Genomic DNA, 27,634 nt, shown 5'->3' on the forward strand with positions numbered 1-27,634 from the left:
GATTCAAAATGGTCAGTGATCTGTTTATTAATTTGGCTTTCAAAGACTTTAGAAAGGCAGGGCAGGATAGATATAGGTCTGTAACAGCTTGGATCTAGAGTGTCACCCCCTTTGAAGAGGGGGATGACCGCGGCAGCTTTCCAATCTTTAGGGATCTCGGACGAAATGAAAGAGAGGTTGAACAGACTGGTAATAGGGGTTGCAACAATGGCGGCGGATAATTTTAGAAAGAGAGGGTCCAGGTTGTCTAGCCCAGCTGATTTGTACGGGTCCAGGTTTTGCAGCTCTTTCAGAACATCTGCAATCTGGATTTGGGTGAAGGAGAAGCTGGGGAGGCTCGGGCAAGTAGCTGCGAGGGGTGCGGAGCAGTTGGCCGGGGTTGGGGTAGCCAGGAGGAAAGCATGGCCAGCCGTAGAGAAATGCTTTTTGAAATTTTAGATTATCATGGATTTATCGGTGGTGACCGTGTCGCCTAACCTCAGTGCAATGGGCGGCTGGGAGGAGGTGCTCTTGTTTTCCATGGACTTTACAGTGTCCCAAAACTTTTTGGAGTTAGAGCTACAGGATGCAAATTTCTGTTGGAAAAAGCTAGCCTTTGCTTTCCTGACTGACTGTGTGTATTGATTCCTGTTTTCCCTGAACAGTTGAATATTGAATATTGTGGCGACTATTCGATGCTATTGCAGTCCGCCACAGGATTTTTTTGTGCTGGTCGAGGGCAGTCAGGTCTGGAGTAAACCAAGGGCTATATCTGTTCTTAGTTCTACATTTTTTGAAAGGGGCATGCTTATTTAAGATTGTGAGGAAATTACTTTTAAAGAACATCCAGGCATCCTCGACTGACGGGATGAGGTCAATATCCTTCCAGGATACCTGGGCCAGGTCAATTAGAAAGACCTGCTCGCAGAAGTGTTTTAGGGAGCATTTGACAGTGATGAGGGGTGGTCCGCGGACCCATAGCGGATGCAGGCAATGAGGCAGTGATCGCTGAGATCCTGATTGAAAACAGCAGAGGTGTATTTGGAGGGCAATTTTGTCAGGATAATATCTATGAGGGTGCATACTGTATAAGCAGACAATGAAAGTTCTTAAAATATTAAATCTCTCTAAAACAGGCTATATGCTACATGTGCACCACCAAGTCAGAACAGTAGGCTAAGTAATGAGGGGGAAAGGGACCAAGTTATTAGTGTGATGCACATGGGCTGCTAACAGCTTACTACATAACATACACTTAGTATTACTTTCTTAGATACAGTATACATATCTCCCTGGCATATTACATAATTTATGCAGCAGCATTCAGCATTCAAGACATTTTTGGACCTGTTCAAGGTCTGTGCTCACTTGAACAGGAAGGTGGCACGGGGAACCTTCTTGTGGGCAATTTTGTCTGGCATTCTCTGGATTTATGGTGCTTTTTAATTATTTTTTTTTACCTTTATTTAACTAGGCATGTCAGTTAAGAACAAATTCTTACTTTCAATGACAGCCTAGGAACAGTGGGTTAACTGCCTGTTCAGGGGCAGAATGACAGATTTGTACCTTGTCAGCCGCTTTCAAGACAACTGGGAACTCAGAAAAAAACAAGGTTGAATCATGACGTCAGTGATCTTCAGGTCGGAGCTCCCGACTTGGAATTCCGAGTTCAAAACATATTTTCCCAGTCTGAGCTTGATTTTTTTTCCGAGTTCCCATTTGCCTGTCCTGTGTTAATCTAAGTGTGCGTTCTCTAATTCTCTCCTTCTCTCTCTCGGAGGACCTGAGCCCTAGGACCATGCCCCAGGACTACCTGACATGATGACTCCTTGCTGTCCCCAGTCCACCTGGCCGTGCTGCTGCTCCAGTTTCAACTGTTCTACCTTATTATTAATCGACCATGTTGGTCATTTATGAACATTTGAACATCTTGGCCGTGTTCTGTTGTAATCTCCACCCGGCACAGCCGGAAGAGGACTGGCCACCCCACATATGCTCTCTCTAATTCTCTTTCTTTCTCTCTCTCGGAGGACCTGAGCCCTAGGACCATGCCCCAGGACTACCTGACATGATGACTCCTTGCTGTCCCCAGTCCACCTGGCTGTGCTGCTGCTCCAGTTTCAACTGTTCTGCCTTATTATTATTCGACCATGCTGGTCATTTATGAACATTTGAACATCTTGGCCATGTTCTGTTATAATCTCTACCCGGCACAGCCAGAAGAGGACTGGCCACCCCACATAGCCTGGTTCCTCTCTAGGTTTCTTCCTAGGTTTTTTGCCTTTCTAGGGAGTTTTTCCTAACCACCGTGCTTCTACACCTGCATTGCTTGCTGTTTGGGGTTTTAGGCTGGGTTTCTGTACAGCACTTTGAGATATCAGCTGATGTACAAAGGGCTATATAAATAAATTTGATTTGATTTTTGATGATTTGATTTGATTTTGAACTCACTAAAGTCTGAGATTTCCCTGTTCCGAGTTTCCAGTTGTTGTGAACTCGGCAGAAGTCATTCTGGATCGACAGCATGGACAATGTATTCAACCTTTTCTTGCATATTGTGTTGCGTGTGAATGTTTATCCGTTTAAGCTTGAAAAAAAGACTATAAACCCAGACTTGGACCACACAACCTCTCCACCGAATAGAAAGCTAGTGATTGCTTTGCAACACTTGCAGTTAACCACTGATTCCTTCCAAACCACTCATTGTTGAATTTGCAATTTCCAACTTTCTGTGTAATGTTTATGTCCAATGGCCAATGAGCACCGATATGTTTTTTTCTATAATTTCTCTTCATATGACAAGAATTGAAAAGGATTTGCCAGTAGATTGTTGACTTGATTCAAGATGATGACTGCTTGTCTAGCTTGCTGGCTCAGATTTTGAAAGTATGATGTTGACATGATCCGTCCAATCAAAGCTACAGTTGATATAACGTGATTTTACATCATTTTATCTGTGGCCAATGACCTTGAGCCTTGGATGTGCACTTTTAATGTAAATTTATGGCAGCACCCAAGGGGCTTGAACTTTCTTGCTCTCCCTGTAGATTTTGCGGTGACGTAGTGTCCCCATGAGTGACAGAACACTGAGCAAATCATGGCACAACTAGAGAAGATTACCAACTCCTACGCTCTGTATTTTTCGCTGGCTGACCCTCCACCACACAAAGCACTGAGCTACGCTGAAACGCCAGCATTTCTGATCTGCCTTGCTCAAGAAAGCAAAAAAGAAACCATGTTTGTATTCGGCTTTATTAACCCAATATTTTTTTTACATTGTTTGCAAACTGATATGTGACACGTTTAATGCCAAAATAACATGCGAAACAGGGGTAAAAAATATTTTAGCTAAACAGGTGGGGCTCAAAACCCCACTTGCCTTGAATTGGTGGCCACAATCAGCTATTTTCAAATCTTGTTCACTTTACATTTTGTAATACTTTTTGTTTGTCCATAAGATTACAGTAATTCCTTCCTTGGTTAGATGTTTATAGAATTAGTGGACTTTACTGGCAGTAGCAAGGGTCAGGCAAATTCCAGACTGTCTGCCAAAGAGGCCAGTCAGGAACAGAAGAAGCACATCAGCTGAATTATCGTAAATGTGCGAGACAGAGCGAGCAGAGACAAACCACGTGATCAATCCACCGGAAGTAAGCAAAGCCTGGCCCCTCTCAAAATGTCGGCGCCCAGAAAAGACATGCTTCCGAACGAAGCTGGAGAGATGGAGGAAATGGAAGGGGGTGGCAGCGACGAAGACGAAATGGAAGAAGAGGGAAAGGATGGAGAACAGGAAACTCAAGTTTATGTCCCCGGAAAACAGCCTCTCCAACCCGGAGAGGAGCTCGAGATGGACCGGTCGGCTTACCGCATGTACCACGAGTGTCAGACAGGTTGGTCCAACCGTTAACTAGCAAATAGAGTGATTTTATTGCCCATCAAACAAATTAATTTGAATGTTTTAAACTGACAGGTGCTCCTTGCCTAAGCTTCGACGTGTTGAGAGATGCGAATGGAGACGGCAGGGAACAGTATCCCCTCTCTATGTTGCTCTGTGCAGGCACACAGGCTGACGCTGCCCTCAGCAACAGGTAGCTGTCACACCCACCGATCCATAACAATGACACTCAGCATACCCTCAGACTGCCTTCCTATTGTGAGGCTGATGTGAAGGGATCCCCAAATACTCACATTGAATATACTTTTTGCACACCCCGCTATTGGTAGTCCTTTATTGCCCAGGCCTCATTGACTTATCCTACCATACCTTGTCTCCTCCTTCCTCTAAGACTGCTTCTCATACGCATGCACAACCTCCACGGTACTACAGAGAAAGTGAAGGAGGGGGACGAGAGCAGTGATGGAGAGAGTGATGAAGAGGATGATGATGAAGATAAGAAGCCACAGATGGAGTTGGCCATGATGCCTCACTACGGAGGGATCAACAGAGTCCGAGTGAGTTTAACTGTTCTCATTGTCTGAGAGTATCTGAATATCTCTTGCACCCTCAGTGTGTTCTTCTGTACATGCACCCTGATTGGACTGTGTGTTTTGTCAGGCAGCAGTATACTGTGGTTTGAAAGGCTCAACATTAACGTTGTCTATTTTCCCACCAGGTGACCCATCATGGAGATCAGTCATTGGCTGCTGTCTGGTCAGAGAAAGGTCAGGTGGAGATATTTGACCTCCGATCCCAGATGGAAGCCGTCTACAGTTCAGCTGCCATGTCAACCTTCGTCAAACAGCAGAAGGAAGCCACGCCGCTCTTCAGTTTCTCGGGTCACATGACTGAGGGCTTTGCCATTGATTGGTCGCCCAAAGTACCCGGTGAGTCGGTCCATTGCCACGTCTGATGTTTTGGTACGTCTAAAGCAGAGTGCATATTCCTCACCATCCGCTGTGTAGTTACTGTTCTATGTAGAAGCGGACGTCTACTATGTTGGCTTCCATCCCAAATTAATGAGAATGACTGGCTCAATCTAATTACCTTGATGATAAATTAGATTTTTTTTGTACAGGATTAGTCTTAATGTGGCTCTGGGAAACTGTCCCTAAATAAATGTGAATACATGAGTGGAATAATAATCTCATTTATTAGTGTGTTTTGTCTAAAAGGTCGGCTGGTCAGTGGCGACTGCAAAAAGAACATCCACGTGTGGGAACCACAGGAGGGAGGGACTTCCTGGCAGATCGACCAACGGCCTTTCAGTTCTCACACCAAGTCTGTGGAGGACCTGCAGTGGTCACCCACAGAAGCCACAGTATGATGGGAGAAGCAGTGGGATGTTAGGCTGAGTGACAATATCAATAGATTAAAAGAAATGTCAAATGTCACTTTTTTTTAATGTCGGTTGAAGCAGACATGAAATGTCAGTTGTAGAATTATAGCTAAACTGCAACTTTCTGTCTCATTGTCCTCTTTCTTCCTCCTCCCTCTTTCATCATACCCCCAAGGTTTTTGCGTCCTGCTCTGTGGATCAGTCCATCCGGGTCTGGGACACCAGAGCCCCGCCCAACTCCATGCTCTGTGCCAAGGAGGCACACTCCTCAGACGTCAACGTCATCAGTTGGAACAGGACTGAACCATTCCTCCTGTCCGGCGGGGACGACGGACTTCTGAAAGTTTGGGACTTGAGGCAGTTCCAGGTAAGAACTGCAGTAGGGTTAATTTGCCCCTAGACTTAGACATTGGTCTAAGGTTGAGATTTAGGGAGGGTCAGCTGATCCTACGGTACGAACCAGGGAAAGTTTATTTTGGGAAACTGAAGGCTAAGTTAATCGTTAGAACCTTCGTAGGAGCATCATTTAATCTCAGAGCTGTTTCCCAAAACCATCATTGCTGAAGTTGCACATGAAAACATTTTGTTATTTAGCATTTAAAGGCAGAGACCGTACAGGTGCATTAAAGCTGGGACTGAGATACTGAAAAATAGCTGCTCCCCCTCTAGGCCATCAGTCTGTTTAAATAGTCACCACTAGGGTTGCACATTTTAGGGAATATTCAGAGGTGGAAACTTTCCGTGGGAATATATTAATATTACTTTCTGTTAATTCCCATATCATTTAAATGTACATGTTTTTGCATTGGATATACACTACCGTTCAAAAGTTTGGGGTCACTTAGAAATGTCCTTGTTGATGCTGGCCTTCTAGGCAGAGTTGCAAATAAAAATCCATATCTCAGACTGGCTAATAAAATGATTAAGATGGGAGAAATAACACAGACACTGAACAGAGGAACTCCGCCTAGAAGGCCAGCATCCCAGAGTCGCCTTTTCACTGAAGCTGACAATTGGCCTCAGTACGCCTATGTAGATATTCCATTAAAAATCATGTTTCCAGCGACAATAGTCATTTACAACATTAACAATGTGTACACTGTATTTCTGATCAATTTAATGTTATTTTAATGGACAAACAAATAGCTTTTCTTTAAAAAAACAAAGACATTTCTAAGTGACACCAAACTTTTGAAATGTAGTGTATTTTCCATATCATATGGAGACAGAAACATATACCTTTTAACTTATGATAAGTAGACACAATTGCAAATTATTAAGTACTTCCAATAGAAATTGTAAAAATTATTTAGTTATGAATTGAACTTTTAATTAAATGAGTTGACTCTTAACATGGAATGATTTCACTGAACAACAAAAGAAAAGGAATATTGAATGGTCCCCAATGATCCATTGCAACCAAAAATGTTTTCAACATACGTCTGTAAAAGGATATTCTAGAAACAAAATCTTTGGTTGTCTTCCTCTCAGGCTTCCATGTCTTCTCCCTGGACCTCATCAATGTTTACCTCTTGAACATCAGACTCTGAGGCCTCATCGTCACTCACTTTCCAACCTTGTTGAGGATGGCTCGCTGTCAGGCTCAAAAAGCCTAAAATTTGCCCGGATGGCACCAATTTTTCAACCCTTGTATTGGTCAGCCTGTTGCGTGCTTTGGTGTGTGTGTTCCCAAACAAGGACCAGTTGCGCTCTGAGGAGGCTGATGATGGTGGGATATGGAGCAACAGGGGAAAGAGCCTCAGATCCACAAAGTCCGTTCCACCAGCTGGCTGATGAGATATGTTGGCACGACTGCCATATTGCATCTCCATCCCAAAGCCCTTGCTTGGAAGTGTACTTCGCCAGACTGCCAAGAACCTTGCCCTCATCCAGGCCAATGTGGCGAGACACGGTAGTGATGATACCGTAGGCCTTGTTGATCTCTGCACCGGACAGGATGCTCTTGCCAGCATACTTGGGGTCCAACATGTACGCTGAGGCAAGTATGGGCTTCAGGCAGAAGTCTTCACGCTTTTTGATGTATTTCAAAACTGCAGTTTCTTCTGCTTGGAGCAACAATGAAGGGGGCAGGGCAGTATGGATTTATTATCTTACATCTGCTAGTATAATGAAACAGCAGGGAGCAGGTCTCGAACCCTCGACCTTTGAGCCCGAGGTCCGGCGCGCTATCGACTGTGCCACAAAAGCATGCTCGTGCGGCAGAGTTGATTTCCGCGCTTATAAACCCAGGGTCGTTACACGAGCAGAGTCTGAACATCAGACAGGATGGCATTGTCTCCCTCAATCCGTGGAATGGCTTCTGCTATAGGTTTCAGGAGTTTCAAGCTGTTACCAACCTCTCCCAAAATACAGTGCCTTGCGAAAGTATTCGACCCCCTTGAACTTTGCGACCCTTTGCCACATTTCAGGCTTCAAACATAAAGATATAAAACTGTATTTTTTTGTGAAGAATTAACAACAAGTGGGACACAATCATGAAGTGGAACGACATTTATTGGATATTTCAAACTTTTTTAACAAATCAAAAACTGAAAAATTGGGCGTGCAAAATTACTCAGCCCCCTTAAGTTAATACTTTGTAGCGCCACCTTTTGCTGCGATTACAGCTGTAAGTCGCTTGGGGTATGTCTCTATCAGTTTTGCACATCGAGAGACTGAAATTTTTTCCCATTCCTCCTTGCAAAACAGCTCCAGCTCAGTGAGGGTGGATGGAGAGCATTTGTGAACAGCAGATTTCAGTTCTTTCCACAGATTCTCAATTGGATTCAGGTCTGGACTTTGACTTGGCCATTCTAACACCTGGATATGTTTATTTTTGAACCATTCCATTGTAGATTTTGCTTTATGTTTTGGATCATTGTCTTGTTGGAAGACAAATCTCCGTCCCAGTCTCAGGTCTTTTGCAGACTCCATCAGGTTTTCTTCCAGAATGGTCCTGTATTTGGCTCCATCCATCTTCCCATCAATTTGAACCATCTTCCCAGTCCCTGCTGAAGAAAAGCAGGCCCAAACCATGATGCTGCCACCACCATGTTTGACAGTGGGGATGGTGTGTTCATTGTGATGAGCTGTGTTGCTTTTACGCCAAACATAACGTTTTGCATTGTTGCCAAAAAGTTAAATTTTGGTTTCATCTGACCAGAGCACCTTCTTCCACATGTTTCGTGTGTCTCCCAGGTGGCTTGTGGCAAACTTTTTAAACAACACTTTTTATGGATATCTTTAAGAAATGGCTTTCTTCTTGCCACTCTTCCATAAAGGCCAGATTTGTGCAATATACGACTGATTGTTGTCCTATGGACAGAGTCTCCCACCTCAGCTGTAGATCTCTGCAGTTCATCCAGAGTGATCATGGGCCTCTTGGCTGCATCTCTGATCAGTCTTCTCCTTGTATGAGCTGAAAGTTTAGAGGGACGGCCAGTTCTCGGTAGATTTGCAGTGGTCTGATACTCCTTCCATTTCAATATTATCGCTTGCACAGTGCTCCTTGGGATGTTTAAAGCTTGGGAAATCTTTTTGTATCCAAATCCGGCTTTAAACTTCTTCACAACAGTATCTCGGACCTGCCTGGTGTGTTCCTTGTTCTTCATGATGCTCTCTGCGCTTTTAACGGACCTCTGAGACTATCACAGTGCAGGTGCATTTATACGGAGACTTGATTACACACAGGTGGATTGTATTTATCATCATTAGTCATTTAGGTCAACATTGGATCATTCAGAGATCCTCACTGAACTTCTGGAGAGAGTTTGCTGCACTGAAAGTAAAGGGGCTGAATAATTTTGCACGCCCAATTTTTCAGTTTTTGATTTGTTAAAAAAGTTTGAAATATCCAATAAATGTCGTTCCACTTCATGATTGTATCCCACTTGTTGTTAATTCTTCACAAAAAAATACAGTTTTATATCTTTATGTTTGAAGCCTGAAATGTGGCAAAAGGTCGCAAAGTTCAAGGGGGCCGAATACTTTCGCAAGGCACTGTACATAATCCAGAAGGATCCTCTTGATGGGTCTGTCCATATCGGCAGGCTGTAATGTGGCCATTTCTTGGAGCGACTCCTTCCCCTCCAGGAGACTGTCAAACATGATGACAACACCAACCCAACGGGTGTTGCTGGGCAGCTTCAATGTCGTACTCTTATTCTTATCACTTTGCTTGGTGAGGTAGATTTCTGCTATAACTTGACCCTTCACATACCTAACCATTTCCTTGGCTCTTGTAGAGCGTATCTATTGTTTTCAGTGCCATGATGTCATTGAGGAGCAGATTCAATGCATGAGCAGCACAGCCAATGGGTGTGATGTGAGGTTAGGACTCCTCCACTTTAGACCAAACAGCCTTCATCTTCACAGCATTGTCTGTCACCAGTGCAAATACCTTCTGTGGTCCAAGGTCATTGACTGCCTTCAGCTCATCTGCAATGTAGAGACCGGTGTGTCTATTGTCCCGTGTCTGTGCTCTTTTAGAATACTGATTTGAGGGGTGGAGATGATGTAGTTAATTGTTCCTTGCCCACAAACATTCAATCACCCATCAGAGATGATTTCAATACAGTCTGCTTTCTCTATGATTTGCTTGACCTTCACTTGAACTCTGTCGAGCTCTGCTTCCAGCAAATTAATAGATAAAGCATGTCTGGTTGGAGGGGTGTATGCTGGGCGAAGAACATTCAGAAATCTCTTCCAAGACACATTGCCTGTGAGCATCAGAGGGGAACCAGTTGCATACACAGCTCGAGCAAGACATTCATCAGCATTTATCTGACTACGTTCCTCCATTGACTAAAAAAACATGATTCCAGGAGGACCATGAGCTGTTGCTATCGGTAAGGTGTCTGATTCATCATTTTCACCTCGAAGAGAAGTAGAGGGACTTTTGTCAACGGTTGCTTGTTGTGAGCGCTGAGGGAACTTTATGCACTTGGCCAGATGATTCTGCATCTTTGTTGCATTCTTCACATATGATTTTGCACAGTATTTGCAAATGTACACCGCTTGTTCTTCTACATTAGCTGCAACTTTAAATAGCATTTCCGTGTTAAACAGGAATACCAGGATGGTTGCAATTTTCTCAAAGGTATTTTTTAAAAGATTTTCTGTAAAATATTAAATAAAAGGAATGGAAGCAATGCAAATACTGTAAATGCCATCTTTGCATCATTATTGCACCATCTGGGTTGGTTTGTTTGGGTTTAAAATGGCTGCAGTCCCAACACTCTTAACCTCTTGAAACTCTGGGGGGCGCAATTTCATTTTTGGATGAAAAACGTTCCCGTTTTAAACAAGATATTTTGTCACAAAAAGATGCTCGACTATGCATATAATTGATAGCTTTGGAAAGAAAACACACTGAATTTTCCAGAACTGCAAAGATATTGTCTGTGGGTGCCCTAGAACGGGAGCTACAGGCAAAACCAAGATGAAACGGCAACCAGGAAACCAGCAGGATTTTTGAGGCTCTGTTTTCCATTGTCTCCTTATATGGCTGTGAATGCGAGAGGAATGAGTCTGCCCTTTCTGTCGTTTCCCCAAGGTGTCTGCAGCATTGTGACGTATTTGTAGGCATATCATTGGAAAATTGACCATAAGAGACTACATTTTCCAGGTGTCCGCCCGGTGTCCTCCGTCGAAGTTGGTGCGTCTTTTTCAGCTGCTGGTATTTTTCCATGCGATTCTGAGGGGAAAGCAGGCTTCCACGAACTGCATATCAATGAAGAGATATGTGAAAAAACACCTTGAGGATTGATTCCAAACAACGTTTGCCATGTTTTGGTCGATATTATGGAGTTAATTCGGAAAAAGTTTGACGTTTTTGTGACTGAATTTTCGGTTCATTTCGGTAGCCAAAGGTGATGTACAAAAAGGAGCGAAATCTCCTACACAAAGATTCTTTCAGGAAAAACTGAACATTTGCTATGTAACTGAGAGTCTCCTCATTGAAAACATCCGAAGCTCTTCAAAGGTAAATGATTTTATTTGGTTATCTGGTTTTTGTGAAAATGTTGCGTGCTAAATGCTACTCAAAATGCTAAGCTAGCTTAGCATACTCTTACACAAATTAGTGATTTGCTATGGTTCAAAAGCATATTTTGAAAATCTGAGATGACAGTGTTGTTAAGAAAAGGCTAAGCTTGAGAGTAGGCGCATTATTTTCATTTTATTTGCGATTTTCAGAAATCGTTAACGTTGCGTTATGCTAATGAGCCTGAGGCTTTATTCACGATCCCGGATCTGGGATGGGGAGTATCAAGAGGTTTTAACAGATTAATCCTCACTGCACTCCACTGCTGCTGAACAATCACACACTGCCATCAATCTCTACCTGTGTTTTCTGTGCATCGGACAATAATCAAATCAAATGTTATTGGTCACATACACATGGTTAGCAGACGTTAATGCGAGTGTAGCGAAATGCTTGTGCTTCTAGTTCTGAACTTGCAGTAATATCTAACAATTTCCCAACTACCTTATACACACACAAGTGTAAAGAAATGAATAAGAATATGTACATATAAATATATGGATGAGCGATGGCCGTGCGGCATAGGCAAGATGCAGTAGATGGTATAGAGTACAATATATACATATGAGATGAGTAATGTAGGATATGTAAACATTATTTAAAGTGAATAGTGATACATTTATTACATCCAATTTTTAATTATAAAAGTGGCTAGAGATTTGAGTCAGTATGTTGGCAGCAGCCACTCTGTTAGTGATGGCTGCTTAACAGTCTGATGGTCTTGAGAGAGCTGTTTTTCAGTCTCTCGGTCCCAGCTTTGATGCACCTGTACTGACCTCACCTTCTGGATGATGGCAAGGTGAACAGGCAGTGGCTCGGGTGATTGTTGTCCTTCATGATCGTTTTGGCCTTCCTGTGACATCGGGTGCTGTAGGTGTCCTGGAGGGCAGGTAGTTTGCCCCCGGTGATGCGTTGTGCGATAAATCCTCTTGTCTCCCCCACCCCTTCTCCTCTACACCCACAGTAATCATGTCCTATCCTGTATGATGTCATTTCAAGATTTAGGTGGAATGTAGAGGAAAAGTTGGCTCCCACACACTGGCCCGCTTTGAGCTTTAGAGATTTGCTATTACTCTGAAGTGCTGGAGGAGCACCAAATCAACAGTGGTTACATGGTCTGACTCGTATTGCGCTTTAGAACCCTTGGGAGGTCGTCCATGGGACTGGTCTGGGGTCAGTGTGTGTTTGACAAGGCAGATCTTAAACATGGTTATGCAGTTATTCTAAACCAGAATGCTCACAACAGAAGTGAGGAGAGATGATGTTAAACCGTAATATTATCTACCTGTGCTTTCAGTCGGGCCGGCCGGTGGCTAACTTCAAGCAGCACAGCGCACCAGTGACATCAGTAGAATGGAACCCTGTGGACTCCAGCGTGTTCGCCGCCTCTGGAGCGGACGACGTGGTCAGCCAATGGGACCTATCGGTAGAGTCATGTGATGTGGGTGCGAGGGAGGAGGGGGTGAAGGACCTGCCCCCCCAGCTGCTGTTCCTGCACCAGGGTCAGACAGAGGTCAAGGAAATCCATTGGCACCCGCAGATACCCGGGGTGATGGTCTCTACTGCTCTGTCGGGCTTCAACGTGTTCAGGACCATCTCTGTATAGTTGTGTGTGTGTGTGTGTGTGTGAGCCTGTGTTTTTTACTTTTCAGTCCCCTCACTGCTCTGTTCGCATGCATTTACTATGTACTGTGCATGTATGTTATTCCTTCTGGCCTTCACAAGTAGCATGTGTACCAACATGTTCAAAATAAAACACTTTACCAAATTACTGTTTTGGTGTATATTTTTTTCTCAACCCAACAAAATGCCTGTTGGTTGACATGAAGGAATGAGATCATGAGTTAGTCATTTCCATTGACGTACACCCCCCTATGTCTTTATTTCTAGAGTGATGCTAATATTACATTTTGCTTTTAGATCAAAGGGTTTAGTACAGTGTCACCTTTTATTTGAGTATTTTTATATACAGATGTGGAAAAAATGAAGAGACCACTGCAAAATGATCCGTTTCTCTGGTTTTACTATTTATGGGTATGTGTTTGGGTAAAATGATTTTATTTGTTTTGTTCTATAGTCTACTAACAACATTTCTCCCAAACAAAAATATTGTCATTTAGAGCATTTATTTGTAGAAAATGACAACTGGTCAAAATAACAAAAGATGCTGTGTTGTCAGACCTCGAATAATGCAAAGAAAACAAGTTCATATTCATTTTTAAACACAATGTTTTAACTTAGGAAGAGTTCAGAAATCAATATTTGATGGAATAACCCTTTTTTTTTTTTCTCTCAATCACAGCTTTCATGTGTCTTGGCATGCTAGCCACCAGTCATTGATATTGGGTGACTTTATGCCACTGCTGGAGCAAAGATTCAAGCGGCTTGGCTTTATTTGATGGCTTGTGACCATCCATCTTCCTCTTGATCTGGTGGTCCTCCATCCACACTGTGATTTCACAGTGGGTGCGAGACACTGGCTTGTAGGCCTCTCCAGGTCTCGCACCCGCTGTGACATTTGGTGGAGGATCGGCGGCGATCTGGGGGTGCTTCAGCAAGGCTGGAATCGGGCAGATTTGTCTTTGAAGGACGCATGAATCAAATCCCGTACAAGGTTGTCCTGGAAGAAAACATGCTTCCTTCTGCTCTGACAATGTTCCCCAACTCTGAGGATTGTTTTTTCCAGCAGGACAATGCTCCATGCCACACAGCCAGGTCAATCAAGGTGTGGATGGAGAAATGTTGTCAGTAAGTTTATAGAATTAAACAAAAATGTTAATTTTACCCAAAAACATGGCTATAAATAGTGAAACTGATCATTTTGCAGTGGTCTCTTAATTTTTCCAGAGCTGTAATATGCACACAGTGGTCTTCTCTAAATACCCATAACAGCATACTACATACTTAAAGTCCATACTATTCACACACCGTTGCATTCTATTTTGCATGTACCGTTTAGTAAAAAGTATGCAGTGTGCCACAGCTGCAACTCAGTAGCGGCTCCTGATTGGCTGAGTAGGTGAAGCGGGGCAGAGTGTGGGTGGATTTTTTCCAAATTCAACAGACATGCATTACATTAACCAGCCTGATAATAGCTAATTTCCAATTTGATTCATTTCTCTAAACTCTGAATAAAATAGGAATGGAGTTAAAGGCCTACTCAGGATGGTTATAGGAAGACGATCACATTAGACCTACACCATAGTAGGCCATATAGCTCATCTCTCCTATTTAAGGACTGAAGACAAATTCATTTGGTTTCATTTCAACAAAGTGCTGTAACACAGTAATGAAATCAAACAGCCTTGTAGTACACACAAACGTTAAAAATGTTCAAATCAAAGGGCTATTGCACATAAAATGTGGATAGTTGGGTGCATGCAAATTCAGAACTGCCGGACAGCACCATAATAAACTAAAGTACGGATCATTGGGAACGAGATCAGAATGAATGCTGAGGCTTGATCCATTAATTAAATAGATAGCCACGCCTACAGCACTAAAACAATCCATATGTTCAAATCAAAAGGCCTGATTAATATGACATCAATAGCACAGCCACATCACAAATCAAAGAATGGTTTAGTATTTAGTTTAAAAGCGTTGACTAAGGCCAAGGGAACAAGAAACACTTTCAATGAGAAAACATAAGTCCACGTAGTTTTTAAGGAGAAAAAAGGACTAGTCTATGATCATTGTCAACAAAAACGGCATTTGAACACCGCAAACAACCTGGTCTCAGAGCATTTTGTAGTATTCTGTATTTAAAGCAGAGACACTCAATTTAGAAAGATGTTTCGTATTGTATGTATTAATTTTTGGATGTTCATTACCCATTACTTAATTTACGAATTTGCCAAACGACATACCCTAGATTTACGTTTTTATTACTTATAAACAAAATAACTTTTTGGGGTTCTCATACGCTTACAATTACGTTTTGATTCTTGCTTGAACAGTCGTCAAGGTTATATTTGGGTTGGGATCATTGAAAAATAACTAATTTTGGATGCAGCAGTTGTTAGCTAGATTTTTTTGCTGGTGTTCTATGAGAACTCCCCCTTGTTCTGCCACCAATTTGCACAGCTTGCGCACAGCGCCCTCATGCGGCAATATTTGTAAGCACAGAAAGGGGTCTATTTACAGCTTGTTCAGGTTGTGTTTCGGATGATGTTTGTCCAATAGGAAGTGAATGGTGAATAATGTTCTGTCATTTGAGACACTTTTATCGTAAGAATAGGTGTTTGTGAACACCTACATGAATAAGAATGCTACCATGATTATAGATAATCATAAAATGATTTGTTTATGATGAGTGAGAAAGTTAGAGGGATAAAGATCACCCCCCCCCCCCAAAAAAAATGCTCATCTCCCCCATGATTGGTAATGGTGACAGGTTTGCATGCTTTGTTGGAGCCTAACTTTCTCACTCATTATTCATGAATGATTTTTCTTAATCATGGTATTATCAGGATTGATTTAGAAGTGTTCAGAAACATTGTATCTACTCACTTAGAAAATTACTCAAGTCATCATTCAGTTTCTATTAGGCAAAACATAAACAAAACAAACTGCAAATGCATCCGATGAGTTTGTAGTCACAATTTTGATGTAGTCAATATGTGCTAGGAATTTGGGACCAAATATTAAACTTTTGACTACTTTGGTAGACAAGAAGCAACATTTGTCCAAATGCTTGACATTGTCAAATGGGGGGGACTAGATCTATAAAGTGCTTTCATTTCTAAACAGTAAAATACCCTCAAATAAAAAGGGGACATTCTGTCCTGTCACTTCATATGAAACATTCTCTCAAATCCGAAATGCTGGAGAATATAGCCACATTTTAAAGGTTGGCATCCCTGTCCATATACAGACATATTCTCACATTCATATTCCTGCCATTTTTCCACATAAGTTAAAGAGTAAACTGACACAAGGAAACACTTTGCTGAAACATTACGCTGTAAGGAAATATGTTTATTGAAGTAACCAGCATATCCAAGAGGATCCATCACGAGATAAAGAACATGTCCAGAGACAATTCTTTCCAGACCCCCTCCTCTTCTCCCTACAGCATTACTTGTAAGGGGAAAGGGGGATAGTCAGTTGTGCACCTGAATGCATATAACTGAAATGCGTCTTCCGCATTTAACCCAACCCCCTTGTACAATGTTGGTCCAAAATAAGCATTAAATATAAGGTCATACATGCTTTGCAACTGAAATTCAAAACATGAGATTTCAGAGATTGTCAGTGGTTGTTAAAATCAATACTAATAACTTTTGTAATTGACTACACAGGCTAAATGCATTAAAATAAAAATAGGCCTACATTGGATGTAATTTAGGTCAGAAAAATTCTGCCTTTAATTTTTTTATTTTACTAGGCAAGTCAGTTAAGAACAAATTCTTATTATCAATGACGGCCTAGGAACAGTGGGTTAACTGCCTGTTCAGGGGCAGAACGGCAGATTTGTACCTTGTCAGCTCGGGGGATTTGAACTTGCAACCTTTCTGTAACTAGTCCAATGCTCTAACCACTAGGCTACCCTGCCACCTTGAGAAGTTAAATATTGGAATGTGAACAGTTCACCTTTAAAAATAAATTGGGATGACAGATTTATTTAATGAAAACACCAAAGATATTAAAGCTCTAAATAAGAGGAAATTCTTAAAATGAGGTATCCATAAACAGAGTAGGGTTGTTCCATGAAATTAGTTGCTTTTGTATCCTTTGATATTTTAAGTAGAAATGGTGCACCAATATTGGATTTTTAAAGCCTGTTATATTAAACGAAGTAGACCACATGGAAAATTCTATAAATCTGATTTTTTTTATATGAATAAAATTCAGCATTGACATGTCCCTCTTTGCACTGACTTCTCAGAAGATTTTTAGTGCAAATGCAGGTTCTACTCTTTTTGGACATTTTCTGGTGTTGTGGAAATCTGAGTGGGTGGAGCTGTAATTCATCAACCCTGCTACACCATTGCTACAGGCTAATAATGTTCAATGTAATAAAATGTTGTGAACCTGGCATTCAATTGCCCCTCCCTGTTGCACGCAACAAGCTTCCATTCCCCCTGTCACAAGGGGATTTATGGCTGATTTAAGATGAAATCATTAACCCTGTTACAGTCAACCCTGTTACTTTATTTGGCAGTTATAGTATTTTTATTTATTTATTTAACCTCGAAATGGGAAAACATGTTTTATTAAGTTGAAAATGTGCTAAAATATATATATTTTTAACCAAGTTACACTACCTAAAAAGGACTCATTTTGTGGAATAACCCAGTGGCATTTAACAATAAAATCGCTCAGAAAAAAACGTTCCATTAATTATGTGGAGAAACAGGTGGCAAATAATTATATATTTGTCATAAAAGGCTGGTTCATTTAGTTTGTTTGTAAAGAGCAATAAGATGCAATGCGAAATGGACAACAAAGCAATTTGCTCTGAGCAATACATGATATGAAAATACAACATAAAGAAGGAAGACATGGCTATGGTGAGTTAAAGCACAGGGATATGAACAACGACTCCCTTTAAGGCACCTTCAGCATAAGATACTAGTCTTTCTGTATCATATGCACTTTCTCTTAAGAAACACCTTTGACCTGGTAAAAACTATAACATGTTAGTTAAAACATTTCAATTTGCCTTAATCATTGTCATTTAAAAAACTGTCATTATCTTTTACTGAGCACTGATTTAACAGTAAAGCTTCCAGTTTCTTGAAATGAATTAAAGTGCTGCAAACTAAGCTATTTATTCACTGAAAACCTGCTTGGCCTAAAACAATACTAGGCTATTCTTTGTATTTTCAATTGAGACATAAAAAATTGAAGTACAGTGTCTATTAAAAATGTAGCATTTCAAATCTGATGTCAATACATAGGTGGCTATTTCAAAAGGTCACATTTTTTCTGTACATTAATTGGAGCTTATAAGATTGATTCAATGAAACGGATTCCTGTAGTAACTGTTTACTAACTGCATGTCAATGACTGAGGATCCAAAGGAGCAATTTGGTCCCAAAAACATTTCAACAGAGACTCTTCAAATATCCAGTTGTTGTTCTGAAATACTTAGCTTTGCTTAAACCTCTGTTTTGAATGATAATTTGCAGAATTCATAGAGGAAGTAAACTGTACATAGTTCACAACCAACGAGGAACCATTTTATCCTCTGATTGATTGACGTAAGGTGCCCTGTAGCATTCTTATAGGCCGATTTCATCATCAAACTCATCTTCAAATGTGTAGCCCCGTCCATTGTCTCCCCCTTCCTCTTCCTCGGAATCAGTCTCTGAGTGACAGTTGTCAACCCTCCTCCTGTCCAATGGGGTGACACCCTCATACTCTGAGCTGTGTGAGGAGGCAGGACTGGAAGGTGAATCCGCCTTGTGATTGGTGGGCTGTACCTCTATTCCCGCGATTGACACGCTGATGATGTTGTTCCCTCTCTCTCGATCTTCCTCGGTGGGACTCACACACTCTTCCTCAACATCTAACCCCTGACCTTCCTCCTCTGACGCTTGGCGAATGATCTCCTCTCGTTTGTCGCTGAATCTCACCTTCGGCCTCTGGCCTTTGGTCTTGATCCCTCCAGTCCCCTCTATTATCCTTCCATCTCCAACCTCATCTCCCTCGATCCCTAAAAGCTTCTTCTCATTCAGCTCGTTCCTTATGCTGACAGACTGATCCTCCGCCGCCATTTTAAAATTCTCCACTTCAACGACAAGACTTTTGCTTGGACTGAAGATGTCTTCCTCATTAGCGCGAGTCCTAGTCCAGTCTGAGTCCAGCCCCAGTCCATCCATCACCCCCAGCACATCACCCATAATGGATGGGCCCAGGTCAAAATCCATATCGAGTGTGAAAGACGACACCGACTCGGAATGCTGAAGCTCACTGTTCAGTGTGCTTCCGAAGCCATCTGTGACATCCTCCGTGTGGTTAAGTGGCGTCTTGGAATCAACGGGCGCCATTGAGTCGTTTGTTGCCGTGGCACCCGGAGACCCAGGGTCAGAGCTGGGGCCAACAGTAGCCAGGAAGGAGGTGTCACCAAAAGCATCTCCTCCCCTCCCGATGTGCATGGTGTGGCGGAAGTCCCCCAGCGGAGCTGAGATCATGGTGGGGTCCAGGCGAGGCGCCTTGTGGGCTGACTTGTGGAGTGGCATGACAGCTGAGAGAGGGAGAAAGGATTATGGAGAAAAGAGGCAAGAGGGAAAGAGAAGATGGGTTACAGAGGGAGAGAAACAGTGGTGTAGAGAAGAGAGCATGGGGGAAAATGAAAGAGTGACAGAAATAAAGAAAGAGGCCAGAGACGGGGAGGAAAGAAAACCAGTTGGGTGAGACAACACATCAAGCAGAAACACTTCTATGCATCAGAAAACATACTGGCAGACTAAATGAAACTAACAAACTACCTTGATGTTCTTACTTTGATGTAATCTATTAATACGGACACTGAGCCAAGTTCAGTCAGTGTGAGACAAATATCAACTCAATAAACCTATTTAAAACACACATAACAGAAATAAAATACCTTTACAAACAGGTATTTGCCAGTATATAAACTGACAGTGAACAGATAAGTCCATTCTAGACTGTCAACATAGATAAGAGAGAAAGTGAATATGAGGGGCCCAGAGCCAAGCTGTCACTGAGGGGCCATTTCCCTTGATTAGTGTCACTGCACAGGGAAGACTTCTATGGTCTTATATACAGTGACCTGTCATGACAGGCCTACATGAAAACATGGCTGTTGTGCAAGAGTGTGAGAAACCAACGAGTCGTTTGGCATTGATATTTATGCCAAGGCCATGCTGGGACTTGCAAGTGAAACATACTTCTGCCTGGATTCCTTCCCTCGGGGTCGGGGACTTTAAAGCCACAGACGAACACTATATAGGGCAATACTAAAAGCAATTACAATGATTCCCTATTCCATTCAATTGAAAACTATATTGAAAATGGGCACAAACCGGTGCTACTGAGCTTTTAAAGACAACGAGGTAGCCTATATTTAAAAAGCAGTCTGACATTACTGTCATTAGTTTACTATTTACCAATAACTTCAATCAGAGGATGAAACAGTAAGTTAGGTTGAAAGTGAGTTAGTCCCTATGTGCGTCCCCTTGTTCTTGCAAGTGATATTGCCTCATCAAAGCAAAATCAACAACTCCTCATAAAACTGATCGCTTTTATGCGGCAAGGCAGACTACATTATGTCAAACTTACTGCCAGCCATAGCTCAGGACCCCATTTCAACAAATAGCAAATGTCTGCGAATTGAACTCTAAAACGTATCATATAGATTGCCTAGCAGTAGTAGTCTATGGAAGGCCATAATAAGTGATGTCAATGGGGAGGGAAAAGGGCTAAACTTGCGCTCCGCCGATCAAGTTTCTGAGTGGAGTGTTTCCAAAGCAGAAAAAGTATCGGAAACTTACTTTGATTACGCTCGTGTTTCGCTTCCTCCCGCCTCACTATCCCTCTTTTCATCGGGCTTTACTTCTTTATCTTCTCTTCTTGCTTCTTCTCGCTTTTTCCCAGCGTCGTTCGGCCCTTTCTAATATTTCTTTTTCTAAGGGATTGGCAAGGAAGTGACGCGATATTTTATTAGGGAGTGTTTTACGGAGGGAGAATGACTGGGTCTCGAGTCCACATCAAGTGTACACATAATCAAACAATCAATAACTAAATGTTTTTGATACAAGGTTTTTGTTACAAGTGTGTAGCATAAGGGGCTCCCGAGTGGCGCAGCGGTCTAAGGTACTACATCTCACGGCATCTCAGAGGCAGCAACCTGGTTCACCACAGTGATCTGGTTCAAATCCAGGCTGTATCACACCCGGCCGTGATTGAGTGGTGCACAATTGCCCAAAGCGTCGTCCAGTGCAGGCCGTCATTGTAAATAACAATTTGTTCTTAACTAACTTGCCGAGATAAATAAAGTACAAATAATTAGGCTACATTAATGAGAAATCTTCTATCTCCCTCAGCCAGTCAGGTTGGTGTCATTCCTGTACATTACTATAGGTGTAGGAAATTGGCTATAATTCCTCCCTTTTCGGGAATGCTGTCAGGCAAGTCCTTCGCTCTCTAGGACATGCTTTGTCCTAGAGAGCACTGCCTGTGGTTTCTAACACGCAATTCCTCTTGCTAATTTGGATCAGTCTGCTATTATCCTTCATGAAAGGGGACTTTGAGGAAATCCTGGATGGAGGTAATCAGAATGCTGACCGCTGCTGTAGGAAGACCTTCCGCTTGTTGTGGGACAAGAGAAACTATCTCTCATCTTCCTCCCCATTCAGCCCCATATCACTCATACTTCAGGGAATCACACAATGATGAGGCATGGAAGTGACTCACTGTTTTGTGGGATATCGCCACCCAAGGTTTACATAGCTGTGGGAGGATGTGTCCAAAGGTTCAATTGAATGGCACACCGTGGGAATTGAATTCAATCAGGGAAAAGTAAAGTGTCTTCTACTACCCATCAAGTCCCAAATACAACCCCTGGATGAACCAGTAGACTAACAGGAACCAGTGGAGGTGCTTGTGGTCACACTGATGAGCGCCTATGGGAATGTTTAAAACATTTTTATTGAACATTTATTTAACTTTATTCAAATATTGATAAAGGATATTGCATCTGAGTCCTTGCTCTCTATCTCTATCTCTCTGTGTCACACACACATTATACAATAATAAGATATCCTCCTTTGCCGACCATTTATGTGTGTGTGTGTGTGTGTGTGTGTGTTTTGCAAAGACACTGTGCCTAGGGTTGTTAGTATGAAAATACCTACATCCTGCAGCAGTCGAGGTGCAGGGCAGGAAATAGAGGGAACAGCAGGGGGGGGGGGGGGGGGGATTAGGTACAAATGTATGTGTGTTTATTACGCCATATTACTCACCTCTCCTGTGCTCTATTCTGTTTGCCAAACAATACCTCATGAATAGAATAGAGCCCATTGGGAAATCAGAATTTGCTCAGTAATAAAAAATATATAATTATTTGCTCTTATCTGGCAGAAGTTGGACTTCTGTCTCGGGTGACATAACCTAGCCATTAACCCCATAATGTTTCAAATGAAAGCCATGGGATTAGTGGCCTTATAGACTTTTTTTTAAATCGTGTCTGCTTTTCAGTTCAATGCCACATGTGGATGCTATTAATCTTTAATAGTGCTTGATTCCACCCGATTGTATTTTCTACTATCACTGTAAGTCAACTATTAAGGTTCATGAGTCAATGCATTTAAGACACTACAACATAGTATCAATATGTCTGATAAAACAGTGTCGGTTACGCATCAGTCATAATTATCTGTCTGTCCTTACATTGTTCATGTGTGGCTCCGTCGACGGGCTCATCGCTATTAAGACACCGACGTCTTGCTCCCAGGCAAATTAAACAATTTCTTTGCCCGCTTTGAGGACAATACAGTGCCACTGACACGACCCGCTACCAAAACAGCCAACGTGAGTAAAACATTTAAACGTGTTAAACCTCCCAAGGCTGCAGGCCCAGATGGCATCCCCAGCCGCTCCCTCAGAGCATGCGCAGACCAGCTGGCTGGTGTGTTTACAGACATATGAGGCTGGCTTCCGGGTTGGATGGAGGGAACATCCTGTGTGTGTGTGTGTGTGTGTGTATATCGGAGGACGCATGACTTTCAACCTTCGTCTCTCCCGAGCCCGTACGGGAGTTGTAGCGATGAGACAAGATAGTAGCCACGAAATTGGGGAGAAAAAGGGGTAAAATTCAAAAATAAATAAATAAATACTACTACCCCATCTACTACTTCCGTCATCACTCCAATTTGCATAACGCCCCAATAGGTCCACAGACGACATAATAGCAATCACACTGCTCACTGCCCTTACCCATCTGGGCAAGAGGAATACCTATGTAAGAATGCTGTTCATCGATTACAGCTCAGCATTTAACACCATAGTACCCTCCAAACTCGTCATTAAGGGTGGAGACCCATAGTTTCCTGGGTCTCGACCCCACCCTGTGCAACTGGGTCCTGAACTTTCTGACAGGCCGCCCCAAGGTGATGAGGGTAGGAAACAACATCTCCACCCCGCTGATCCGCAACACTGGGGCCCCACAAGGGTGCATTCTCAGCCCTCCCCTGTACTCCCTGTTCACCCATGACTGCGTGGCCACTCACGCCTCCAACTCAATCATCAAGTTTGCAGACGACACTACAGTGGTAGGCTTGATTGCCAACAACGACGAGATGGCCTACAGGGAGAAGGTGAGGGCCCTCAGAGTGTGGTGTCAGAAAAATAAGCTCACACTCAACGTCAACAAAACAAAGGAGATGATCATGGACTTCAGGAAACAGCAGAGGGAGCACCCCCCCCCCCCCCCTATCCACATTGATGGGACAGTAGTGGAGAAGGTGGAAAGTTTTAAGTTCCTCGGCGTACACATCACGGACAAACTGAAATGGTCCACCCACGCAGACAGAGTGGTGAAGAAGGCACAACAGCACCTCATCAACCTCAGGAGGCTAAAGAAATATGGCTTGTCACCGGAAACACTCACAAACCTTTACAGATGCACAATCGAGAACATCCTGTCAGGCTGTCAGGTGCACACAACCGTAAGGCTCTCCAGAGGGTAGTGAGGTCGGCACAACGCATCACCGGGGGCAAACTACCTGCCCTCCAGGACACCTACACCACCCGATGTCACAGGAAGGCCAAAACGATCATCAAGGACAACAACCACCCGAGCCACTACCTGTTCACCCCGCTATCATCCAGAAGGCGAGGTCAGTACAGGTGCATCAAAGCTGGGACCCAGAGACTGAAAAACAGCTTCTATCTCATGGCCATCAGACTGTTAAACAGCCATCACTAACATTGCATGGCTGCTGCCAACATACTGACTCAAATCTCTAGCCACTTTAATAATAAACAATTGGATGTAATAAACGTATCACTAGTCACTTTAAACAATGCCACTTTATATAATGTTTACTTAACCTACATTACTCATCTCATATGTATATACTGTACTCTATACCATCTACTGCATCTTGCCTATGCCGCTCGGCCATCGCTCATCCATATATTTATATGTACATATTCTTATCATTCCTTTACACTTGTGTGTATAAGGTAGTTGTTTGGACATTGTTAGATTACTTGTTACTGCACGGTCGGAACTAGAAGCGCAAGCATTTTACTACACTCGCATTAATGTGCGTGTATGTGACCAATAAAATTTGATTTGATGTGTAGGGTAACGTGAAGGTAACTAGCTCCCCTAAGAACAAAGTCCAATTGCTGACACAAAAAGCAATGTTTTTTGTTTCAGCAAAAAAAATCTCCAAATCATGTCAAAATCATCCTAAAGTATCGGGGGGAAAATTACTGCGTAACTCAATGAAGTGACTTGTAAATTATTTGGACATGATTTGGAAAATCCTCATTTGGAGAAAGTTGCCACATTGCCCCCAACACACTCACCTTAAATGTTAGTGCTCTATGAAACATTTATTAAAATGTGTATCTCTAAACAAGTGGATTGTTTTTTTAGGCTACCCTAATGAGATATATATATATATATATATATATATATATATATATATATATATATATATATATATATATATATATATATAGTATATATGTACAGTATATATATATATATATATAAACATTGATAGATCTAACTTAATTAGATTATATACAGTATATATAACTTTTTGTAAATGATGAAATATTAGATAAACTTTCTTCAGAATCGTTATGTTAGATTTACTTAATTTTACTTAAAAAATTAGTTAGTTACCCGATGTTACACTACCTCAAGTTTTTGAAGTACACAGTGTTTCAACATGGGATCGATTTCAGCAACAATGTTGGGAAGACAAACAATCAGAGTGCTAATTATGGGAGGCCCAGGGTGGTCTCCCGAATGAAACATACCCCAGCAAGCACATACTATATGTTTCTTAAAGCTTGGTGAGAGTATGGTTGTCCTACTGTTATTTTGCATACAACCTTCTTACAACCTTCTAGCAATGGTGCATGACTATTATCATTTTTTATTTAACTAGGCAAGTCAGTTAAGAACAAATTCTTATTTACAAGGATGGCCTACCCCAGCCAAACGACGCTGGGACAATTGTGCGCCTCCCCATGGGACTCCCAAACATGGCCAGATGTGATACAGTCTGGATTGAAACCAGGGACTGTAGTGATGCCACTTGCACTGAGATGTAGTGATGCCTCTTGCACTGAGATGTAGTGCCTTAGACCACCTTAGACCACTGCACCACTCAGGAAACCCAGCTAGCACATAACGTTCTGAGAACCATATGTTACTTAGGTGGGAATTTCAGTACTTCAGTATAACGTTTCCCACAGGTTTCCTCATGCTCTTATTTAAAGTCATGTTCTCAGAACGCTCAGAGAACATTAAGAAAAAACGTTCTTCTGTTGGAATTTCAGTACTTCAGTATAACGTTTTCTGCAGGTTTCCTTATATTTCTATTTGAAATCCAATCAAATCAAATTGTTTTGGTCACATACACATATTTCGCAGATGTTATTGCGGGTGTAGCGAAATGCTTGTGTTCCAAGCTCCAATAGTGCAGTAGTGTCTAACAATTCCCAACAATACACACAAATCTAAAAATAAAATAATGGAATTAAGAAATGCATAATTCCATTCCATTCTAAAACCTTTTAGAAGTAGAGTCCCTTGTTTAAGGGATCTGCATGGTTCTGGTACCGATTCGGACCGACATTTTCGCTTATAAATCTGTGGACACCTTAGATCGAAATGCATTGAGTGGCAAATAGCCCTGGTTCCCACAGACACAGTAGTGTTTTTTCTGAGTCTGTGTGACGTAGATGTGAAATCTGAAACCACTTGAAGCTGGGATGTCCCTCCTACGATTTCATTCGCTCTTCTGACATTTCATTCGCTCTTCCGACTGTCCATCAACTTTTGTCTGAATCCCACATCATAGCCACTGACAAAGCAAATGCCTGCAATCATTACATCGTAGCGCAGCAGGTTTATTCATGGTAGCACATTCAGAGATCGATTAATAGCTATTAATCTAAAATAATTGAGAGATTTTAAACAAAACACACTCTCTGTGTGTCAATGACGGACAAGATTAATATGAAATAAAAGGCGAGTTCCTAACGAGTTTAGGAAGCTAAGCTAGAGCTCTGTGATACATTCACAGCGATGGGGGAAGACGTTTTGATCAAGAGAGACCTTTAGAAAATATGCAAATTTTCTCTAACACTAAACATACAAATATGCATTTCACAGTTACAAGGAAGGTGGAATCTTATAGTTAGTAGTTTTATTTTAAGCCTTCTTCATACAGTTTTGTTGAATAGGAAAAACATCACAGAAAATATGTAATATTTTTTATCATATTTGTACTGTGTACTTGAGCTTGTGTCCTCAAAAGTGACTACATCTCAGCAATTTACAGCTATTTTAACCAGAAAGGTGAGATTTAAATCTTTCTTCTAGTTATTGTTTATGGCCCTCTCATGATAAATAATTACTTTTGGGGTTTACATAACTTTTTCTGATTGATTTAGTTACATTTAACTGGTTAAAGTCATGTTCTCAAAACGTTCGGAGAGCATTAAGAAACAACGATCTTCTGTGGGAATTTCTGTACTTCAGCATAAGGTTTTGTGCAGGTTTCCTCATGTTTTTAGAACATTAAGAAAACTTTCCATAAAAACCACAAGAAAACATTAGTAATGTTCAAAGAAAATTCTAAGAATGTTATTTAAAAAGAACAGAAGTGAACATTTTGCCTGTTCTGGGAACTTACATTTTTAGTTTGCAGGGATGCTCTGAGAGCATTTTTACTATGGTTCCCTTTAAGTTTTCGTAGGAGGTTTTATTAACGTTATGAGAATGTAAATTATAGGCTATTTGGAGGTTTTTGAACAAAGTCCTTAAAACTTTCACAGATTTGTTTTTTATTGCATAGGGCAACCAACCCATCATCAGCATCTGGCTCCGAGGCACATTCCTCTGAGACAAGGCCATACCTCAAACTATTCAATAAAATTGACATCTATGCCCAGTACGGGTTGTCATCTCCGGACAGTCCCGTATCTCAGACCCTTTTCAGGTGTCCCAACTTTTCTTTTTATAAAAAATGTATTAATTCAGGCTACAAGAGCATAGACCCAAAGACAATCGCTGAATGTCATTACACTTTTTGGTGTTTTGTAACAGATTCATCAAATTGCGTGAGTGCACAGTGCATTGTTTCGATGCTTGAGTGGATGAACATGTGCAGGT

The 27,634-nt window shown here is 41.8% G+C and overlaps 2 protein-coding genes across 2 annotated transcripts; one reads left to right on the plus strand and one right to left on the minus strand.

Moving 5' to 3' along the window:
* Nucleotides 1-3,614: 3,614 nt before the first annotated feature.
* LOC135520651 (glutamate-rich WD repeat-containing protein 1-like) lies at nt 3,615-13,066 on the plus strand. The gene is made up of 7 exons (XM_064946363.1): nt 3,615-3,869; nt 3,950-4,067; nt 4,266-4,431; nt 4,593-4,803; nt 5,092-5,237; nt 5,431-5,622; nt 12,596-13,066. Exons 1-7 carry the CDS (start codon nt 3,656-3,658, stop codon nt 12,902-12,904), a joined length of 1,356 nt encoding a protein of 451 aa, XP_064802435.1. The 5' UTR covers nt 3,615-3,655; the 3' UTR covers nt 12,905-13,066.
* A 3,191-nt stretch (nt 13,067-16,257) lies between these two features.
* On the minus strand, nt 16,258-21,014 carry LOC135520652 (uncharacterized). Its single transcript, XM_064946364.1, has 2 exons — nt 20,763-21,014; nt 16,258-19,492 (listed from the first exon to the last, which is right to left on the minus strand). Exons 1-2 carry the CDS (start codon nt 20,812-20,814, stop codon nt 18,528-18,530), a joined length of 1,017 nt encoding a protein of 338 aa, XP_064802436.1. The 5' UTR covers nt 20,815-21,014; the 3' UTR covers nt 16,258-18,527.
* Nucleotides 21,015-27,634: the final 6,620 nt, after the last annotated feature.

This window comes from Oncorhynchus masou, chromosome 29 (assembly GCF_036934945.1).
Source record: "Oncorhynchus masou masou isolate Uvic2021 chromosome 29, UVic_Omas_1.1, whole genome shotgun sequence".
In the NCBI taxonomy this organism is placed as follows: Eukaryota; Metazoa; Chordata; class Actinopteri; order Salmoniformes; family Salmonidae; genus Oncorhynchus; species Oncorhynchus masou.

Bases quoted from the DNA above. Each gene is read 5' to 3' on its own strand.
- LOC135520652 (XM_064946364.1), bottom strand. From the start codon at position 20,814: ATGAAAAGAGGGATAGTGAGGCGGGAGGAAGCGAAACACGAGCGTAAT. The intron at 19,493-20,762 runs GTAAGTTTCCGA...TCCCTCTCTCAG, and splicing joins GAAACACGAGCGTAATCAAA to CTGTCATGCCACTCCACAAG.
- LOC135520651 (XM_064946363.1), top strand. From the start codon at position 3,656: ATGTCGGCGCCCAGAAAAGACATGCTTCCGAACGAAGCTGGAGAGATG. The intron at 4,432-4,592 runs GTGAGTTTAACT...TTTTCCCACCAG, and splicing joins GAGGGATCAACAGAGTCCGA to GTGACCCATCATGGAGATCA. The intron at 4,804-5,091 runs GTGAGTCGGTCC...TTTGTCTAAAAG, and splicing joins TTGGTCGCCCAAAGTACCCG to GTCGGCTGGTCAGTGGCGAC.